The sequence below is a fragment of the Argiope bruennichi genome, chromosome 8 (assembly GCF_947563725.1).
Source record: "Argiope bruennichi chromosome 8, qqArgBrue1.1, whole genome shotgun sequence".
Taxonomy (NCBI): Eukaryota; Metazoa; Arthropoda; class Arachnida; order Araneae; family Araneidae; genus Argiope; species Argiope bruennichi.
In genome coordinates, this window is record NC_079158.1 from 11,787,652 (window position 1) to 11,805,537 (window position 17,886).

The window sequence follows — 17,886 nt, forward strand, 5'->3', positions numbered from 1 at the left end:
TATTTCGTAGAAATTTTGCTGGTTTATTATATCCTTTACTGATCAAGGAGAAATTCGACCATGTTTAAGTCCACACCAATTATCTATTGAGGATCATGAAATTTTACAGATTGTGTCAAATGTAAAGTGTAGGATATGTAAGCAAATATAGCTTCACACAATTAGCTAATAGTAATATTGAGAGGATAAAAGAAAAAGCAACAATTTATACACCAGCACAAATTCAATCAATTGTGTAGTGGAATATATTTATAATTTGGTCATATTGGATCTCAAAAAATAGAGAAAATCTGTTTTCACATTTGAGACGACCAAACCAAATGTAGTTTGTAATCAGCTAATGAAAAAAAAAAAAATTATAAATTGTTAAATCTCAGGAGGCCACAGCTATAAACTAAATTATAACACATCAGACGAGTTTTTTTTATTACTTTTACATTGGCTGCTGATTTAAACTAGAGCAACTATAGTATATCAAATCATTTTAAAAAATAGTATAATTTAAATGTTTTTAATGCTCTTTGTTGAGAGTATATTCATGATTTCTATGTTTTGAAATCTGCTGCAATCATACACAGAAGAGTATTAATCAGAGACAACTATAATTTTATTGATTTTTGAAGATAAAACGAATCAAATTTAACGAAATTTGCATTGAAAATTTTCCATAAACTTTATGTTGAAAGATATTGCCTTTCTTTCCACATCGATGACTGTATTATACAGTTTTTAAGCATTTATTTTCATTATAAAATATATTTGTATCTTATATTTATTCTATTTATATCTTATATTTCTTCTTATATCTGTATCATATTATAATGTTTTGTAATTTTTGTTTGCAAAATGTTCCATAATGAAGAGTAGAAAAAAGAAAAGAGAACAATCTTCTTGTAGCAAATTTATTGAAACTACATCTTTGATTCTGGGCAATTTCTTTTAAAATTTATCTTACATTATACACATTTAACATCAAAACATTCATAGGAAGCAAATACACTTTCTTCGCATCATTTTTGCCTCTTTTAAGTTGCATTTTGACAAAAATTGAATATTTTTATATAATGTATAAAATCAAAACTTAATTACAAATTTCTTGAATTGTTGCACTTAGGAATCTCTGGATGTAACTTTTTTTTCTGTTTTGTATATGCAGAATAAATGACAAAATATTAAAAATGAAATTACATCAACAAATTGCACGCTCATCACATAACTTCATTTTAAGAATAATGAATGAAAAAAAAAATTACCGGGATTATTATAAACTTTAAAAACTAGAAGACTTTTGTGAGCATTTTTTTTTTTTTTTACTCAGTCATCCACATTTTCTCTCTTGCATTTCTTTTCCCATACTTTTTTTAGACTTCTTTAAAAATATTTTTTCTTATTCTAATATTTTCTTTTTATTTAAAGATTATAATTATTAGATTTCTTATTTAAATATTATTATTATTATTATTATAAATTGATATTTTATTCATACTTTTTTTTCTCTTATTTTTTCTACTTGTTCTTAACTTTTCGTTCTTCAATACTTTTCCTTTCCCTATTACTTTTAACTTTATTTTCAATTTTCTTGCTGTCTTCCAATAAGCAACTGTTAGTGAAATTTGCACTTAAATTATTTTATTTAAATATATCCGATAATTCTATCAGGAATTTGAATAATTTGTAAAAATTGTACTTCAGAAACTGTTGAATGTCAGCATTTACTATTTACAAAAAATGAAGTGAAGCATTTAAATAAAACTTGAGAGAGCATTTGTTTCTTCTCGAATCATTGACATCACTTTGTTACTTTTGAAAGTTATTATTTTATTTTATAAAGAATATAGTTCTTAGACATTGATTTAAAGTATTGTTTGGATTTTTCTTTAAAAAGTATGGCAAAAATGATGCAAAACCATAAGATGTAGCAAATAACCCGTTTTACATATAACATAAATCTTTTATAAATTATTTACAATTTTCTGATTTTACCAAAGCAAATCTAGACTGTTAATATCTCGCAAAGTTTCTTGCTATGAAACACAAACGTATTTCTACATACATGTATAAAAATGAGGCAATTCTTTCATACAACTAATATTTCGGAAATTTTAGATGTGTTCAGAAATCAGCTTTTAGATGACATTCAAATTGTATGCAGTAAATTTACCGGTAAAAAATCCAGATTACTACCTAAATATCTACAGCGTCTACTAATACAGCGTACCTAAATATCTTGTTCTGATTAATAAATAACCCAAAGGATTTGCTTCGTTTTAATTCATTTAATGTCTTTTTATTGCAATCTTAACCCTCTAACGTAGAACCGTTTTTCGTTACGAATAGGTACATATAACAAATACCTATAGGTACATGCCTATCTATTCGCCAGCAAGCACATTCAAATGTTTTTAAGAAGAAAATATTTTTATAATATACTTTTTCAAACGATATTAATTTAGATTTTATTTTTCTTACCTCCATCGTTTTTACTTACCTATTCTGATAGAAAAGGTTTTGTTATATTCTTTCCGACCAAAGATATAAAGTTGCTTTGTTTTATTCTGCAAAGTTTTTGAGATTTGTTTAAAGTCAAGATCAGTCATTTGAAGTGCTCCTGAACCTGGCTTAAATCAATTTGTATCAACGTAGCCTATGGTTACTACTAGCGGAGACATAATTCTAAAGCCGATCGACACCAGAATGTTAATTTTAAAACATGTGTAAAGTAAAACCCGTCCACGAATCCTTTCTTACACAACGATGATCCTTCTCAAACGCCAATTTTTTTTAATGTGGAATTTTCGAACCACAGCCAGAACGGTAAAATTATTTCAATGAATGGTCACTCGAACTCCACCACGCCGCAGGGATTGTCAAGATTTTAATGGCTTATAAAAACAATACATTTTGCAGAAATTTTCTGCCAAGATAAATATTTTAAAATTCTTTCGCTCAATATATGTACAAATTATTTTATTGAGTGCATTTATTTTTTTAAAAATTAATTTTTGTGCCTTTCGAGCGCTTATTTGCACTGAAAGCTCCCGATATGGATTGCAAACATCAGCAGTTGAAACTTTCTGCTCAACAGATATTGGGAAAATTAAAGATATTTTTGCCATTCCTCAAAAATTATGATGAATCAATTAGAAAACTCTATAGGTTTGCTTTTCCAGTTTAAAAAACTCGATTGACAAATATGTCACCGAAGGGGGGAAAAACCCTGAAAGATACATTCAAAGCAAACAAGCAATTATACTGAAATTTCTTTCTCATATATATCCTCGAAATCTGTACATTTTATAATCAAGTCTTAAAATTCGTTAACAAAAGTGCTGAACCTGATCTTGTCCTTTAAAGCGGCTTATTTTTGATTGGGAAGCAAGAGTGGTTTCATTGAATTCGCATTCTGAACAAATGATTGGATCATTTAAAGTGCGACATTAGAATATGTACGTTTGTCAAAGTTAGTTTCGATTTCTGAACACATCCGTTTGGAGAATTTCTTATGGATATGAATATTCAAACACTTGTAGACACAAAAAAAAAAAAATATATATATATACAGTAATATGGTAATGACTAACTTGAAAATAACAGTCAACAAGATGGAAGTTGATCTCCAGGTTGGGTTTAGTTTAAATCTTTTTAGGCACGTCCCTGAGAACCCTACGAGATCAACTCTCTGTTTGGCATTCCATAACACTGCGAACTACAATAAATTTCTTAACTGCGATTTAAAAGAATTCTCATGCTCTGCAAGAAGCTTAATTGCTTGTCTTCATTATATTTACAGATATCATTGTATCTTTTGGGATATTTAAAGAAATTCTATTATATGAAGCATTAATTATAACGGAATATTTAAAGAACCTCCTTAAAAATATTCTGTTCATATCTTTTGTCCAAATATTTTAGAATAAAATATGCAAGAAAAATTTAAAATGATTTTTTGTACACAGTGGAAAAAAGGCTTTTCCTAATTTTAAAAGAAATGCTATCGATCATTTGAATAGCAATTATGCGTACATTGCAGAGCTTTATAACTTCGTATATTACAAAAACCCGTATATTTAGAATAATGTGCACTTTTAAAAACAGGAACTTTATGAAGTTACAGACCATACGATATTATACATATTGCAGGTAAAAACAATTGGCACCAACACAAATTAAAGCTCTTAAGTTGACAGATTTATTTAAGTCACATAAAAAAAAAATGAAAAGTAGGAACTTTGAAAAACATGAAACATTGAAACGACAGTAACAATAAATGTACCTTCAATTTCTCAAAGGTAGTATGTTCTTATTCGGAAATAATTTTCCAAATTTCAACTTACACACATTGATATTTGTTCTTAGGATTTTTATGTAACAATATTCTTTTTCATTGAATATTGTCTATTTAAAATGGATGCAATATTTTATAGCATTGCTCGTTAAATAGAATTTAAATTTCGTAAAATAGTTTTAATTGCATACTTTTTGAAACTTCAACTTCAAAACTGAAGTTTAAAATTATAAAATGAAGCTGCAAATGATTTAAGTCAGTAAAAGTAGGAACTCGTTAATTGGCTGAAATAAAATCATTTGAAAACAGCTTCCTGTAAAATAAATATTGACACTTAAATCAAAAATCGCTGAATTTTTACTTATTTAATTTTATACGAATTTACTGGATCTCACTTTTGAATCGTTGTTGGTTTGATGTTGGACAATGGAATAATTGGCCTGTTAAATTAATGTCATTTGTCATTTTAATATCATTTGTTTTCCTAGAAATTGTGTACTTTTCTGACAATACAAAGCAATTCTCTAATTCATTGATTGAAATTTAAACATGCATATATCAAATATTCCAATTTTTATCAATTTGAAAATATTTTTTCCTTATTCTCATCCGAAATGTTTCTTTGTATTTTGGATTATAACACATATTTATGATAATAAATATAAAATGTTTTAAGCATTAAACAAATATCAGAAAGTCAAAAGAAGCTAAATGAGCATGCTAAACTCCTACAGGATTTATTTTTTAAAAGAAAATATTAAAATTATGTTAAAACAAATATTTCATTTTAGTAAAATTTTTCAAACCAATAAATTTTAGCTAAGCTTTTAATGCACGTTGTAATAAATAATTCATGTCGTTAATGAAATACATTTTATAGATATAATTGATATGCAGTTATCAACTGATGAATTGCAATTTTAAATTATGTTGGTTCAGAAAAATAAGTGACTAGACACCTCGCAATTTTTTTTCTTCAAATTAATAAACTTACTGTACTTACAAATAGTATATTAAAAAATCCAACAAAAAAGTAAATAATAGGTAAAAATAACGGCGGTAAGAATTTTGATTTTTAAACACACAATAATCTTCAATAAAAACTTACATTGCTTAGTCAAAGAAATAATATTCATCGACTAGTATTATTTTTACATTTCTTTGTCTGTAGGAACTTAAATAAGATTTCCCAATCTGTAAATCGATTTTCATTTTTAAAAAAAAGCTACATTTCTCCAATAATGTTTGTGTGAAACACTAATCTTTCAAATAAATAAGATGTTCGATTGAGAGTATTGACAGCATCCATAAGAAAGTCGTTCTTTCTGTCATTGATTGTGAAAGTAGTACAACAGTTTGTAACTAATATCAGTTGATTTTCCTACATCAAGTACCACACACATTTTAAATGAGAAAAGAATTCTTCGGGAGGAGGGAAATGCACATTTTGATATCTAACAAATGAATTTCAGAATCTCCTTGTCCGCAATACTTTCTTCCATGAAAAAATACAGTTTATTTTTTGAGTCCTTATTACACAAGACGAATCTTATCACAACATAGATATGTTTCCGAATAAATTAAGTGTTGAAAAGGGAACATGAGACACGAACAGGAACTTCATTCTTTGATTGTTTTACGATTCACATTCTTCTATGGCGTTGATGCAGTTCCCATTGATACGAGAACCTGAAATAATGTGCGAGTTGAAACGAACTTTATCGTCGCACCTCAATCCGCACTTGGCGCAAGTGAATGGATCGCCCTCCGTGTGATAAGAAGAGTGGAGTTGCAGCAAGAAAGCGTTCCCTGTATCTATGCAACAACTCGAACACCAGGAATCGTTTGATCTCTCCCAGGCTCTTCGCCCGTTCGCTTGCTGTGCAGCCTGTTTCGGTTCTTTATAAACGAGCTCCAATTTGGGTGGAGTAAGAGGAGGTGGTGGCTTTTGTGGCACAAATTCGTATTCTGATTGCCTTGATTCAAGGAAGTTGTGCCCATCCCATTTCGCCGTGCTCAAAGTTGGTTTGAAATTTATCCTCGGTACACTCTTTTTAATTTCAGCTCCAAAAGTTGGCTTCCCTTGTGCTTCATTGGAATAATAGCTTTCATACAAAACACTCATTTTCTCTAATTCATTTTCAATGCCGTCTGAAACCGGATCACTCTCGATCGTGTACTGATTTAATTTGAAGGCTTTTCCTTTTCTGCGATTAGTTTTTTGAGCAATCGCTTTAGATTCTCCATTTCCGAATTGTGGACTGGCTGATGAGGATCGACCCAATGTTGTCATGGCTTTACCTCCCGGAAGCTGAAATCGGTACGATGAAGTTTCATTGCTTTTCGTTTCTGGAGATATCATCTGTTTCACACTAAGGTCTAACGGTATGCTGTCAGTAGGATTATTTGCGAATGGACTCTCACTTCCATTCATTGCTTCAAAAATTTCTTCTTTTACTGTTAATGTTGCGTTTGGTGAAGGAGTATTTGATTTAATTCTATTTTCCCTACGTTTCTGATATCTTCGTTTGGGAAGCTGTTGATCGTTAAAAGGAGAGACAGGCCTACGTATAGCCCTTCGGTTAAGTGATGATTCTTTTGGATTCACAATACTATTCTCAGGCGATTCGAAGCTGTTCACTGTGCTCTTAAAATTCTGGAAATGAGTATCTTTATCTGTAGCATCCTTGTTTCGACTCTCGCCAGCATTTTTCCTGTCAACAACAGTCGATTGGTTCATAATGTTCCTAGAGAACGGTTCGGTATTGAAATGAGTTCCAAAATCTAGAGAATTCAAACTGGGGGGTGGTCCAATAAAAGGAAAATTTTTTAAACCACCATTTCCACTTTGATCTTGATTTACGTGAGAGCACATATGATAATGATACATTTCAAAAGAATCCGCCACGAATTCACAATAAGCGCATCTGAATGGGTATCTTCCAATGTTTGGCGGCGAATGCAACATATAATTAGTAGCTTCTAAGGCTCCTGATCTTATATACAAATTCCCCGTGTAATTATTATAAATATGGGGATTGTACATAATTCGGATATTCTGAGATGGATGTGGGTTAAAGCTAGAAGATGGAGGGCTTGGCGAAGACTTGGATTTTGGCGATTCTCTTCCTTCTGGCACCAGATCAGTGTCACTCTTTCGTTTCTTGCTTTTTGGTCCCCGCCTCTTACCATGCACATCAATGATTGTATTGCTGTTGACGCTTCCATCAGGATTGAGAACACGTCCTGGTTGATGGTTGTACTTTCTTAAATGCATTTTCAAGCTGTGAAGGTACTTGGTCATATATGAGCAATTTTTGCATGAATACTGATAGACATCAGAATGCGACTTATAATGACTGTTTAGCATTGATCTGTTGACACAGGAGTAATCGCATCTGTCACACTTGTATGGCTTTGATCCATAATGATTTCTGAAGTGATATTCCAAGTGATGTTTGTACAGGGCGATGAAAGGACACAAATCGCAATGGAGTAACTTCCCGGTTTCTGAATGCACGTCTCTGAGATGCGCGTAATATTCCATTTTACTGTTACCTGTAAAATTATTGCATATCTTGCAAGGAGTCTTCCTTGGCTTATCAATATTCTCTTCAAATGGCTTTACTTTAGAAGTCTTCTTTGGTGAAGACTCGACAGTAGTTTCGTGGAATAGGATGTGATCATCCCACAGAGAGACAGGAATATCAGAATGATCATCCCTCAAGTGCATTTGAAGACTATCTTGAGAATCAGCCAAAAATCCACAAGAACCACATTCATATGGATCATGCCTAAGAGCATGCTCGTGCAGTTCATCGTCGTTGCGACCAACAAAGTCGCATTTGTGGCAGCGGTAAAACCCGTCAAACACGAGTTTATCGTTGCCATTCACAGATGAATCGGCAAGTTTATTCATGCCATTTATTGTTCTGGCATTCCTCCTTGGAAATTTAATAGAACAAACATAATCCAGTGGAAGCTGAGATAGTGATCTGTGATCATTGCTTAGCGAGCCGTTTACGTTTGGTGAATTATCGTTTAAAGGAAGATTTCTCAGTTTATTAATACTGTCCTCGTCATCTGGATGAACATCAGAATTATTCTCCGATGAATTTGTTTCCGTGGAAGTGTAATGATCATCAGGATGCTCTGCTGCCAGAACATCATTTCCATTATTTTTCTCTTGTTCAACAAGTGGAGCCATTTTCGAATCGTTTAAAGTTTCGCAAGAATGTAAATTAGACAATTGGCTTGGCGTCTTGCATTTGTAATTTATACACGATTTGATTTCAGTTACACACGAAGTGGACATTGTCGCCATTTAATATAATCTGCAGGGATCATCTTGAAAATTTTCCTGTAGATCTCAAGAATAGGTCAATAACTTCAGCACCTTTTGAAATTATAATGCTATCACTTGTGGAAGCAAACAAAAAGGAATGAATCATATCTGAAAAGAAAAAAGAATAAATTAGTTCATTAGCAATCAACAATGCACTGAAAAAATTATTTCAAATAAATAAAATTTAAAGAATTATCCCATGTTTGAAGAACCAGTCATTTTATTTGGCGTCAGTAGGACGTATCTTCAAATTGGGGGATTAAATTTATAAAATAAAGAGTTAAAATGTCATTTGAGACTTGCGTTCAGCAGAACAGACTATTTCACTAAAGCCACCAAATTCAGCACAAATATTCTTAGGAAGATAAAAATGGGTAACTTGGAAAAAAATTTTTTTAAAATTTCAGTCTTTCATTTCATTAAAAACATATATATTAAATATATTTCCATTAAAGTGAGATGTGAGAAATTTTCTGCGATAATACCCAAAAATATAACACATAATTAATTTTTACATCATCTAAAAAATCGTCCTTTTAGTTATACTAATTTAATTGTCGTCCAAATTTTTCTTTTCTGGATTTTAACTTTTTAAATATTTTTTACTTAGTTTTTAACAATGCTTTTCATTGTTGCAATGATATTTAAACCATTTTCACTGTTCCACTACCAGTGAAACAGTTCTCGCTGTGATATTAAACCACTGTTTCATAAATATTTAATCGCATGATTTTCTTACATTGGCTAAAACTAAGGAAGAAATATTCTGCATATTATCGGCACAATTTGCATCACGAATAAGAAAGTCGAATTACAGTACGGGAATGGCAACGTGAAACTTGGGGATTATATACCATGGCTTCCATGGAACCATATGATGCCATGGAATTCGCTTCCATGAATTATAAATAGAAGACCTATAAAAAGAACATGACCTTGACGTCTATCACAAATTGATGTTTAAAAATACTTCGCTGACGGAATCCTGTATGACAAGTTATGCAATTGAGATTTAAGAGAAATTAAATACAAACAACCAATACCCGGTAAACAACCTGGTCACCAAAGATATGTAATAAAAAAAGATGCGATAAATTTTTTTTGCTGACAACCGTTAGTTCATATTTTACATTATGTTTCAAATCTGTCTTTCTATTCAGTATTATTTTTAAAAATTTAAAAAGTCATTTACATCAATTTATGCGGATTCTTAAGTATTTCCCCCCTTTGTTTTCTCTATCATTACTGTGCAAGCTATCAAAATCTTTCAGCGCATCAAATATACAATATATCTCTCTCACTCACTGGATTTGTGTTTCTATAAAATATACTTTTAATTATACTTGATGTTTAAATCGAAAAAACGTTCTTTAAAAATAATATAATTGCAAAAACGTTCTTAAAACTGAGGAATAAACTCCGCATATATTATACGTAAAAGGTTCAGTGTAACTTGAATTTTCTTTAATCTTTTATTTAAAATGCTGTGAAAAAAAATTTAATAACGGAAAGCATTTTTAAAAATTCGGGAATATCATAGAAATAATAACTTAAAAGTAAATCGAGAAGCGATTTCAAAGAATACTATTGAGAAGTGGCATTTCATTATAATTTGTTTAAAATCTGTACTTATTAAATCACATCTGCAAAAAAGGATTGTTAATAGAAAAACGAATTAAAAAAATTTTTTCAAGTAAATAATCTTAAATTTTTTTAATAATAATTTTATTTTGATCAAATATTATGTTTGTATTATTAAATTAGTCAGATATTTTTTAAATAATTATTCTCCAATTATTAAAAAAGGAACTAGTAGCTATTAAGTCTCAACGGAAATTTTCTATGTTAAACGGAACATACAAGAATTTGTTTAATTTCAGTCATACAAGCAACCATATTTCACTCATCATTATAATTTTATGGATCTCATATACGTCTATATGCAAGAAATGAAAACAGTGTGCCTGAATTTCGTTCTCAGAGATAACTTACTCGCGTCTACATCCGACATCAAAAAGTAAAGACGGCTGAAACAGAAGTAACCTAGTACAATCATCGTCAGAAAATGTTGCACTATACTTGGAAGAGACATTAGTAATCAGTCAGTTACCTCGTATGATTTATAAAAGTGCTCCCTCGTACGAAGCAATCCCCTTCAGTTGTTCTTGCTGTTGTGTGGAATCAAGCACCCTTCCACTTAAATAGTAGGAAATGGAGCGGAATTAAGAGAATTATCTTTTCCGAGCCAGTCCAGACACAACGAGATCCTTTGTTATTTCCCGTCACTTCCAATGAGTAAGCAACTACCCGTTAACAAAGGGCGAATTCTATCTGAAGCAGGATTATTTTCAGATTTCCATATTTCGGTAATTGTACATCAACAAGTGAGATGCACAAGGGGTTTAATAAAAGAAGTACTCTGCGGTCTTGAGCACGAGGACATGCTATGCCAAACGTAAGGTTTATAGAATGATTAAAAAAAAGTCAAATATTTAACACGGTCGTTGCTATGAATCACGCCTGTGATTCGGACCACTATCTAATAAGATGCTTATTTATTTGCTCTCTTAATTGTAGTGGAGAATATCTAATTATAGTCTGTATTTTTTGTAGGCGGTTCAAGGTCACATTTTCTACCGCGTTACTGGTACCATACAACCAATAACGAGGTAGAAAATGTAACCTTGAACCACCTACAGGAGATACACAGATATAGTAATTGTGAATCGCAAGTGATTCACACGTTTAACAAGGAGATAAAATATAAAGGAAACATAGGGCGTGTTCTACTCGCATCAAATTCTACACTGAATGAGAATTTTTGCTGACATTCAAATATGGGTGACACGGCTGTGTGTTAAAATGAGGGTCGTACAGAGCCCAAAAATAAAGCTACTTCGATGATATGAAAAATATAAAACACTTCAATTGAAAGCGACTACGGCAGACGGTAAAATTTCAAATGCATATGAACTTCTGTAAAGTTGGATAGCATTTTCCGATTACATGTATTGCTGTATATATCCGCCATACTGGTTTCCGGTGTATTTACCCGATTATTATAACTATACCGATTAATGAACGTGGCGCAGAAGTCGCCCTTATTATTTATTGTCGAATGGCACTAGTCAAATGTAAACAACAACAAAAATAGAGTGCTTATTTACTGAACGTTTTTGCAGCTACACTGAATCCAGCACTTCACTTAGCTAATTAATGAAGCTGCGGGAAATTATTAAAATTGTTCTGGAAAAAGTTCGTCATATCGCAAAAAGTACATTCATGAAATGGGCTTCAAAGAGTAATGCAGCACAAAAATATTCTTAAATGTCGGCAGATAGGTAATCGCTATGGCTTGCTAATGTCGTTGTTGTTGCTTATGGCACTTTACAAGCCATTGTCAGAACTGTCAGCGATTTTAAGCCGAATGTGCAGTAGCTTCTGAAGGAAAAGCCTATGAGCACCCGAGGACAGAAGTTTAACTTCTAGCTCATATGAGGATGATACTCACATAATCGCTTGCACAATCCCTTTTTATAGGGGGGACTCTTTCACACACCTCACAGATAGAACACAAGGTGAAGAACAACCATACCCGACTCGAACCCGGGACGCCCAGATCACGGGGAAGACACGCTACTCCTAGGACAGGTCCCCGGCATGACTTGCTTATGGAAATGTTCAGAGCTACCGAAACAATTATCTTACAAAAATGGTCTTTCTATTATCTTAAAATTCAAAAAAGTATCTGTTTCGATTACATTAGTTTTTATCTCCGTATCATTTCCCCCTTAGTTATAATATTTTTTAAATTGTTTGACATGCAAACTATTTTGAAATATTCCGATGGAAATTCAATCGCATGCTTTTGTCAATCATTATTTCGGTAGTAGAATTTTAGCTTTTATTTTGAATACATACGTTTTTTAATTTGTAGCTTACTGATTCGATCGAATTCATGTTTCCCAGTCATATCAAACAACAAGGAGAATTTTTTAAAAATGCATTCCATATGAATCATCTAACAGCGTAAAAAGTCAATAATTGAGGCTGATCGTCGATAGCGGCTAATAATAATAAAACTTTCTTTTTCTACCTCAAACAGGCTCCAAGGATCAAAATGTCTCATTCAAACATTTAAAAAATACAGGTAATGGGAATCATCAAGGATCATTAGTTTAAAGCCTTTTTAGAAAGTCATATTAATTTCAATCCGAACGTTTAAATCTTTTGCTCACTTATTCAAATACTAATTTTTTAATGCTGTATTTACATTATCTGATCAACAAAATTTTCTTTCCAAGATTATATATATATATATGCCACAAAGTCACAACTTCTGAATTTGTTCAAATATGTATTATAAGTGTTCCTACATAAATCTTCGATAAAAATTCATAGCGTTAGGTATTCACTATTGTTTGTGTATTTTTAAGAAAACAGATCAAATTTCATTCACCACGATGATGTCTTTTTAATTCTTGGCAATTGCGAAACCGATTCATTGGGTTCTCCCTTTCAAAATCGATTCTCTTGTGCAATAATCGGAGCTGCACGTCACTCTTCCCAGCTAGAGGAGCGGTTTTCAAAGGGTCAAACGATAATTTAATTCCATCGGCTGCTGAATTCCCGCTGTGACGAGAAACCACACCACTTAACGCATGCACCATTCACTCCAACCCCCCACCCCCCACCCCGAATGCTGTCTCCCCTTTTAAGTTTGATAAATTTGATCAGTCCGACATTTTCCTTTGAAATTATCTGAATGAATTTTATATTCATTCAAATGTAATATTATGGAATTGCAATAATTTATTTTATTCTGCTCTAAAAATATATATTCCAAAGTTTAAAATTTTAAATTTAAAAAATGCTAAATATTTATTTTAAAATTCCTGTAAACAAAATTTTTGCTATTAAAATAAATGTCTTGCATTTTTTTTTTTTTTTTTTTTTTTGAAAAACAGTATTGCGAGGTATCGCAGAATATTTAAGCTAGAATTATAGTTGAAAACAGAAGTTTTTTTTTTTTTTTTTTTTTTTTTTACTTAAACCATTTACATTTTACTGCAATAACCATTTAAAATCAAATTTTAAACAATTTTTTAATGTCTTATGAATAAATGACTTTGAAATGAAAACCCACTGCTAAAGAATAACTTAGAGATTTGTATTTAAATTCCAATTCAACACTTGATTATCTAAACAGATTAATTTAGAACTGAAATAATTAATTTTTTCGAGCACTTTTTTTTTAGAAAAGCATTATTTTGCTATTTTAATAAAGTTCTAATCAATTTATGTTTGACTCGAAATGACAAATGATACCGATTTTATATGCTCAAACAACGTTATAAAATTTAAAAAGAAAAAGAAAAGGCTAAATTATTTATCTTATACTTTCTAAGCAAATAAAATGCTATCGATGAGTGGAATACAACTGAATAAAATAAAATAATAAAATACAATAATAAAAAAATAAATTTCAATTATCAAATGAAACGTTCACTTTCCACTCACTAGATGGCAGCACAGAGACGAAATTTTGGAATCGGCACATTTTTACAATCTGAGTATCATTTTGCACGATAAAATTTCAAACTTCACAAACAGGATGAGGGAGAATGCAGATAAAATTAAAAAATATAAGTTTAATTATTTTTTAAAAAATCGAAAATGTTTTTTCTCATAACTATGAAAAGAAAAGTTTTAGGGGCGTGCTTTTAAGAAGTACTGAAATAAGAGAAGGTAATTCGGAAATTAGAGACCAATAAAACAGTGATAAAAAAAATACAAAGGCATTTTTTTAAAAACAAATTAGCGCATTCAAAAGGTAAATTTGAGAATCAAAATGCCTTTATTCAATATTTTCTTGATCCTGATTTATGCTAATGCATATATTTATAAATAATATTTGTTTAAAACTTAAAAATTTTTAACTGAAAGATAAGAGTTACTAAAATTAAGTTCCATGATTACTAAAGTAAAATTCGCTTTATTTATCAAAGGAATATTTAGAAGAAAATGTTACCAGTAATAAACTACCTACATATATATACCTATTCGCTTTTACTGAGAAAAAATAATAATTAAACAATCTTGTAGAAAGAAATATGGTTTGGGTGATTCATTAATCAAATGTATGGGAAAAGCGCCGAGCAATCTCAAAATCATGTCGAGTTCATGTCATCGCCCTTTCGACACATGCTTTTGTCCAGCAATTCTTCATTAAGCAGTCCTTTTCATTACAAGAGTCCTCGATGAAGACTTCAACCCGTGGATGTGCTCGGCACAGCTGTGGGTATGAAAGGGGAGGTTGCATTTAGGGTGGGTTAACGGTAAAAGTGGGAAATCAGATTGTGGAAAAAGTAATCAGGATGGAAAACCACAGGGACATAAATTTTCTCTCTGGGCACCATCACCACCAGAAAGGGGCCCTCCAAACCCCCTTCCTCCCGACGCCGCAGGGCTAATTTGTCTCTGGATCCCCCATCTGTCTTGAAGAGTTTTGGTGACCAGCTGCCACGCGACCCAACGGTGAAAGGTCGAACTTTCATCATATCTACCCCTCTCGGTTCCCTTCAAAATTCAAAAACTCTTTTTCGGCAACAATACCGAACGGTCATTAGTTAAACCAGTGTCGAGCAGACTTCGATCGCGTGGCCGATAAATTATGTGTCCGCGGACAAAGTGTAATTCATACCTAAATCCATTCTCGAGTGTGATCCAACAGAGGTTGTTCAACTCTTTGAAGCTAGGGCTTACAGCGTGATCAACCTCAGGGGCTTATAATTCGAGAACACTAACGGTACTTAACAGGGTGTTATCGGTGAACAAAAGTCAGATGTTGGCGAGTTCTAGCATTAAACTCGAGTTACGCCACAAATGCTAATTCAGATCATTCGGGGATATATATGAAAATGATTCTTCTGGAAAAACAGCAAGCCAGGCATTTTATTCTTCATGATAATTAAGTGGCTCAATTTTTTGCATCTTTCCGAAATTTTTTGCTGAAACTATGTTCGTCCAACGACATGTATAGAAAAGCAAGTCAGCAGGAGGAAAAGAAACAGTAGGCACGCATTCGGAATTCATACAGTTTGAAAAAAAAAAAAAATTCTGCTAAAATCTAACTGAGCAAGCATTTACTTTAGCAGAATGTGTTTCATGAGATGATGCAGTTTTATATGGGAGAATTAACGTTACATAAACTAGACTCTGATAAGCCAAATGCCGGCGTAACTTAGAAGTTAAAGCATTTTTGAAAGATGTATTTTAGTGTAAAAAGATTAGAAAATTTTAAGATTTGGATGAATTTAATGCTTATATTTCGGTTCAAACAATCGTTGAATCCAGGCGATTAAGGTTAGACAATTTTTATATTCATATATTTTTTAAAGATTTATTTTCAAAGCTATTAAAACTATATTAACGGCACAAAAATTTTAAATAATACAAGAGATGCTTAGCAGTACACATGCAGAAAACATTACACTTCCTAATCAAACATGTGAAAATTACGAATCGATAAATTCTTTTTAGAAATTTTAGTAATAAGACTATTATTTATTAGAAATCTTACAACGAAATTAAGCTCAGTAATATTTTTTTAAAAGTATAAAAAGCATTTAAAAACATTTGGCTCTTACAATAAGAGTATTTAACACTTTCATCTCAAGGGACGAGATTACTCGTTCTCTGCTCAAGGTTTTTCTATATTATTGCAGCGCATCTTATATATATAATAAGCATATATGTCTTTTAGCGCAAAGGGTGGGACAAGGGTGCGCCATTGCCGCGATGAAAGTTTTAATGATTTTCAAAAAGTCCGTAAAAAGTTCTGACCTAATAATAAACTAGACAATCTTTTTAAAAAATGCCGAAATTGTATTCTCTTTGTTTTCAATTTGATGATAATCATTTCTAGAAGTAGGTGGTAATCCTACGATTTTATAGACTGGAAACTCAACCCCTTGGAAACGATGCGGAAAAGTAAGGACAAAACTGGTAAAGAATTTTAAACTCTTAAGCTCGATTTAAACTTTAAAGCTCAAAATAAAACAAGCAAAAGCGAGATTAACTTTTGAAAGAACACTAGACATGTCAAGATAGCATCACAGAGTAACAAAAAGGCGGTGTGCAGCTGCATACAAAGAGACCCGTCTCTTTTTACCATTTCTTTTAGCAACAATACAATGCCACTGTCCGGCATCCTCTGACACTTTTTTACGCAACAATCGATCTCCCAAGACGGGAAAATCGTAACACTCGAATTATCTGTGGGCATTCCGTGAGATACAGTCTCTTTTGTTGAGAAAATACGTTAACGTGAGAATAGGCTGCAGGTGGTTTACCATGTTGGAGGAAGATGAATTGCCTGGGAACTCTTGGGTGATTTTCGAGTGTTTTGTAATCGTCGGCTGCCAAGATTTCATTTAGAAAGGAGAGGTTTGTTTAATGATTTGCTGTCCTGGGCTACCTGTGCGGTTGCAAATCTCTCTAGAGGTCCAAAAATTTACAGATATGCTTTTTTTATATATTGGCCTGATTTGGTGACCCCTTGGTTCACTAGGATTCATGGTTCCTAAGAAATATTATTTTAAAAATTATTATTTATTTTTAAATATTTTATATAATTTGGTATTAACATTTCCCGTACATCTGAGCAATCAAACGTCGCCAGGGGCAGGTATTATTTTTGAAGAATTAAAAAAAAAAAAAAACTATGTAAATACACGAAATAATTCAATATGTGAGAACATACACATAAAACACAACAGTAGCATCAAACACATGTTTGTGTTAGAGGAATTAATGGTTATTTCGGCTATCACACGCGTGCTGTCTGAGCATGCATGTGATTATTAGCTTCCTCGGCAAGGTGTTTTAAAACTTCGAATTTTGATAGATATACAGCTCATATTATTTCAGAAGTTCTGTTTATAGTGTTATATATTTCACTCATTTTCTATCTGCATTTTTATACATCCAATTATATCGCAGGACAGTAGAGCAGTATGGTTTGAAAAACACATTTTGGAGATTTTCTTGATTCTGAAGCTAAATCTTAATTCCAAGTCCAACAAAATTTCAAAAATTTGTGTGTCTATATATAACGTTTGGTAGTTTTCTAGATAAAAATGTTCCGATTCCCTCCCCTTTCCACGCACATTCATTATTAGTAGAGATATGTATTGGAAGAAAAAAAGAAGGACGCTAGGGTTTTATAAACTTAGGATCTCGATAATTAAATTTT

General features: G+C 31.8%; 1 protein-coding gene across 2 annotated transcripts in view; it reads right to left on the reverse strand.

The window, feature by feature from the left end:
• Positions 1 to 919: 919 nt before the first annotated feature.
• LOC129981541 (uncharacterized) overlaps positions 920 to 17,886 on the reverse strand; it is a 90,410-nt gene continuing 73,443 nt past the window's right edge. For both annotated transcript variants that reach the window (XM_056092412.1, XM_056092413.1), the window contains one exon: positions 920 to 8,738. In XM_056092412.1, coding sequence (XP_055948387.1) covers positions 5,922 to 8,609 — 2,688 coding nt within the window. In that variant the 5' untranslated portion in view covers positions 8,610 to 8,738 and the 3' untranslated portion in view covers positions 920 to 5,921. The remainder of the gene's footprint in view (positions 8,739 to 17,886) is intronic.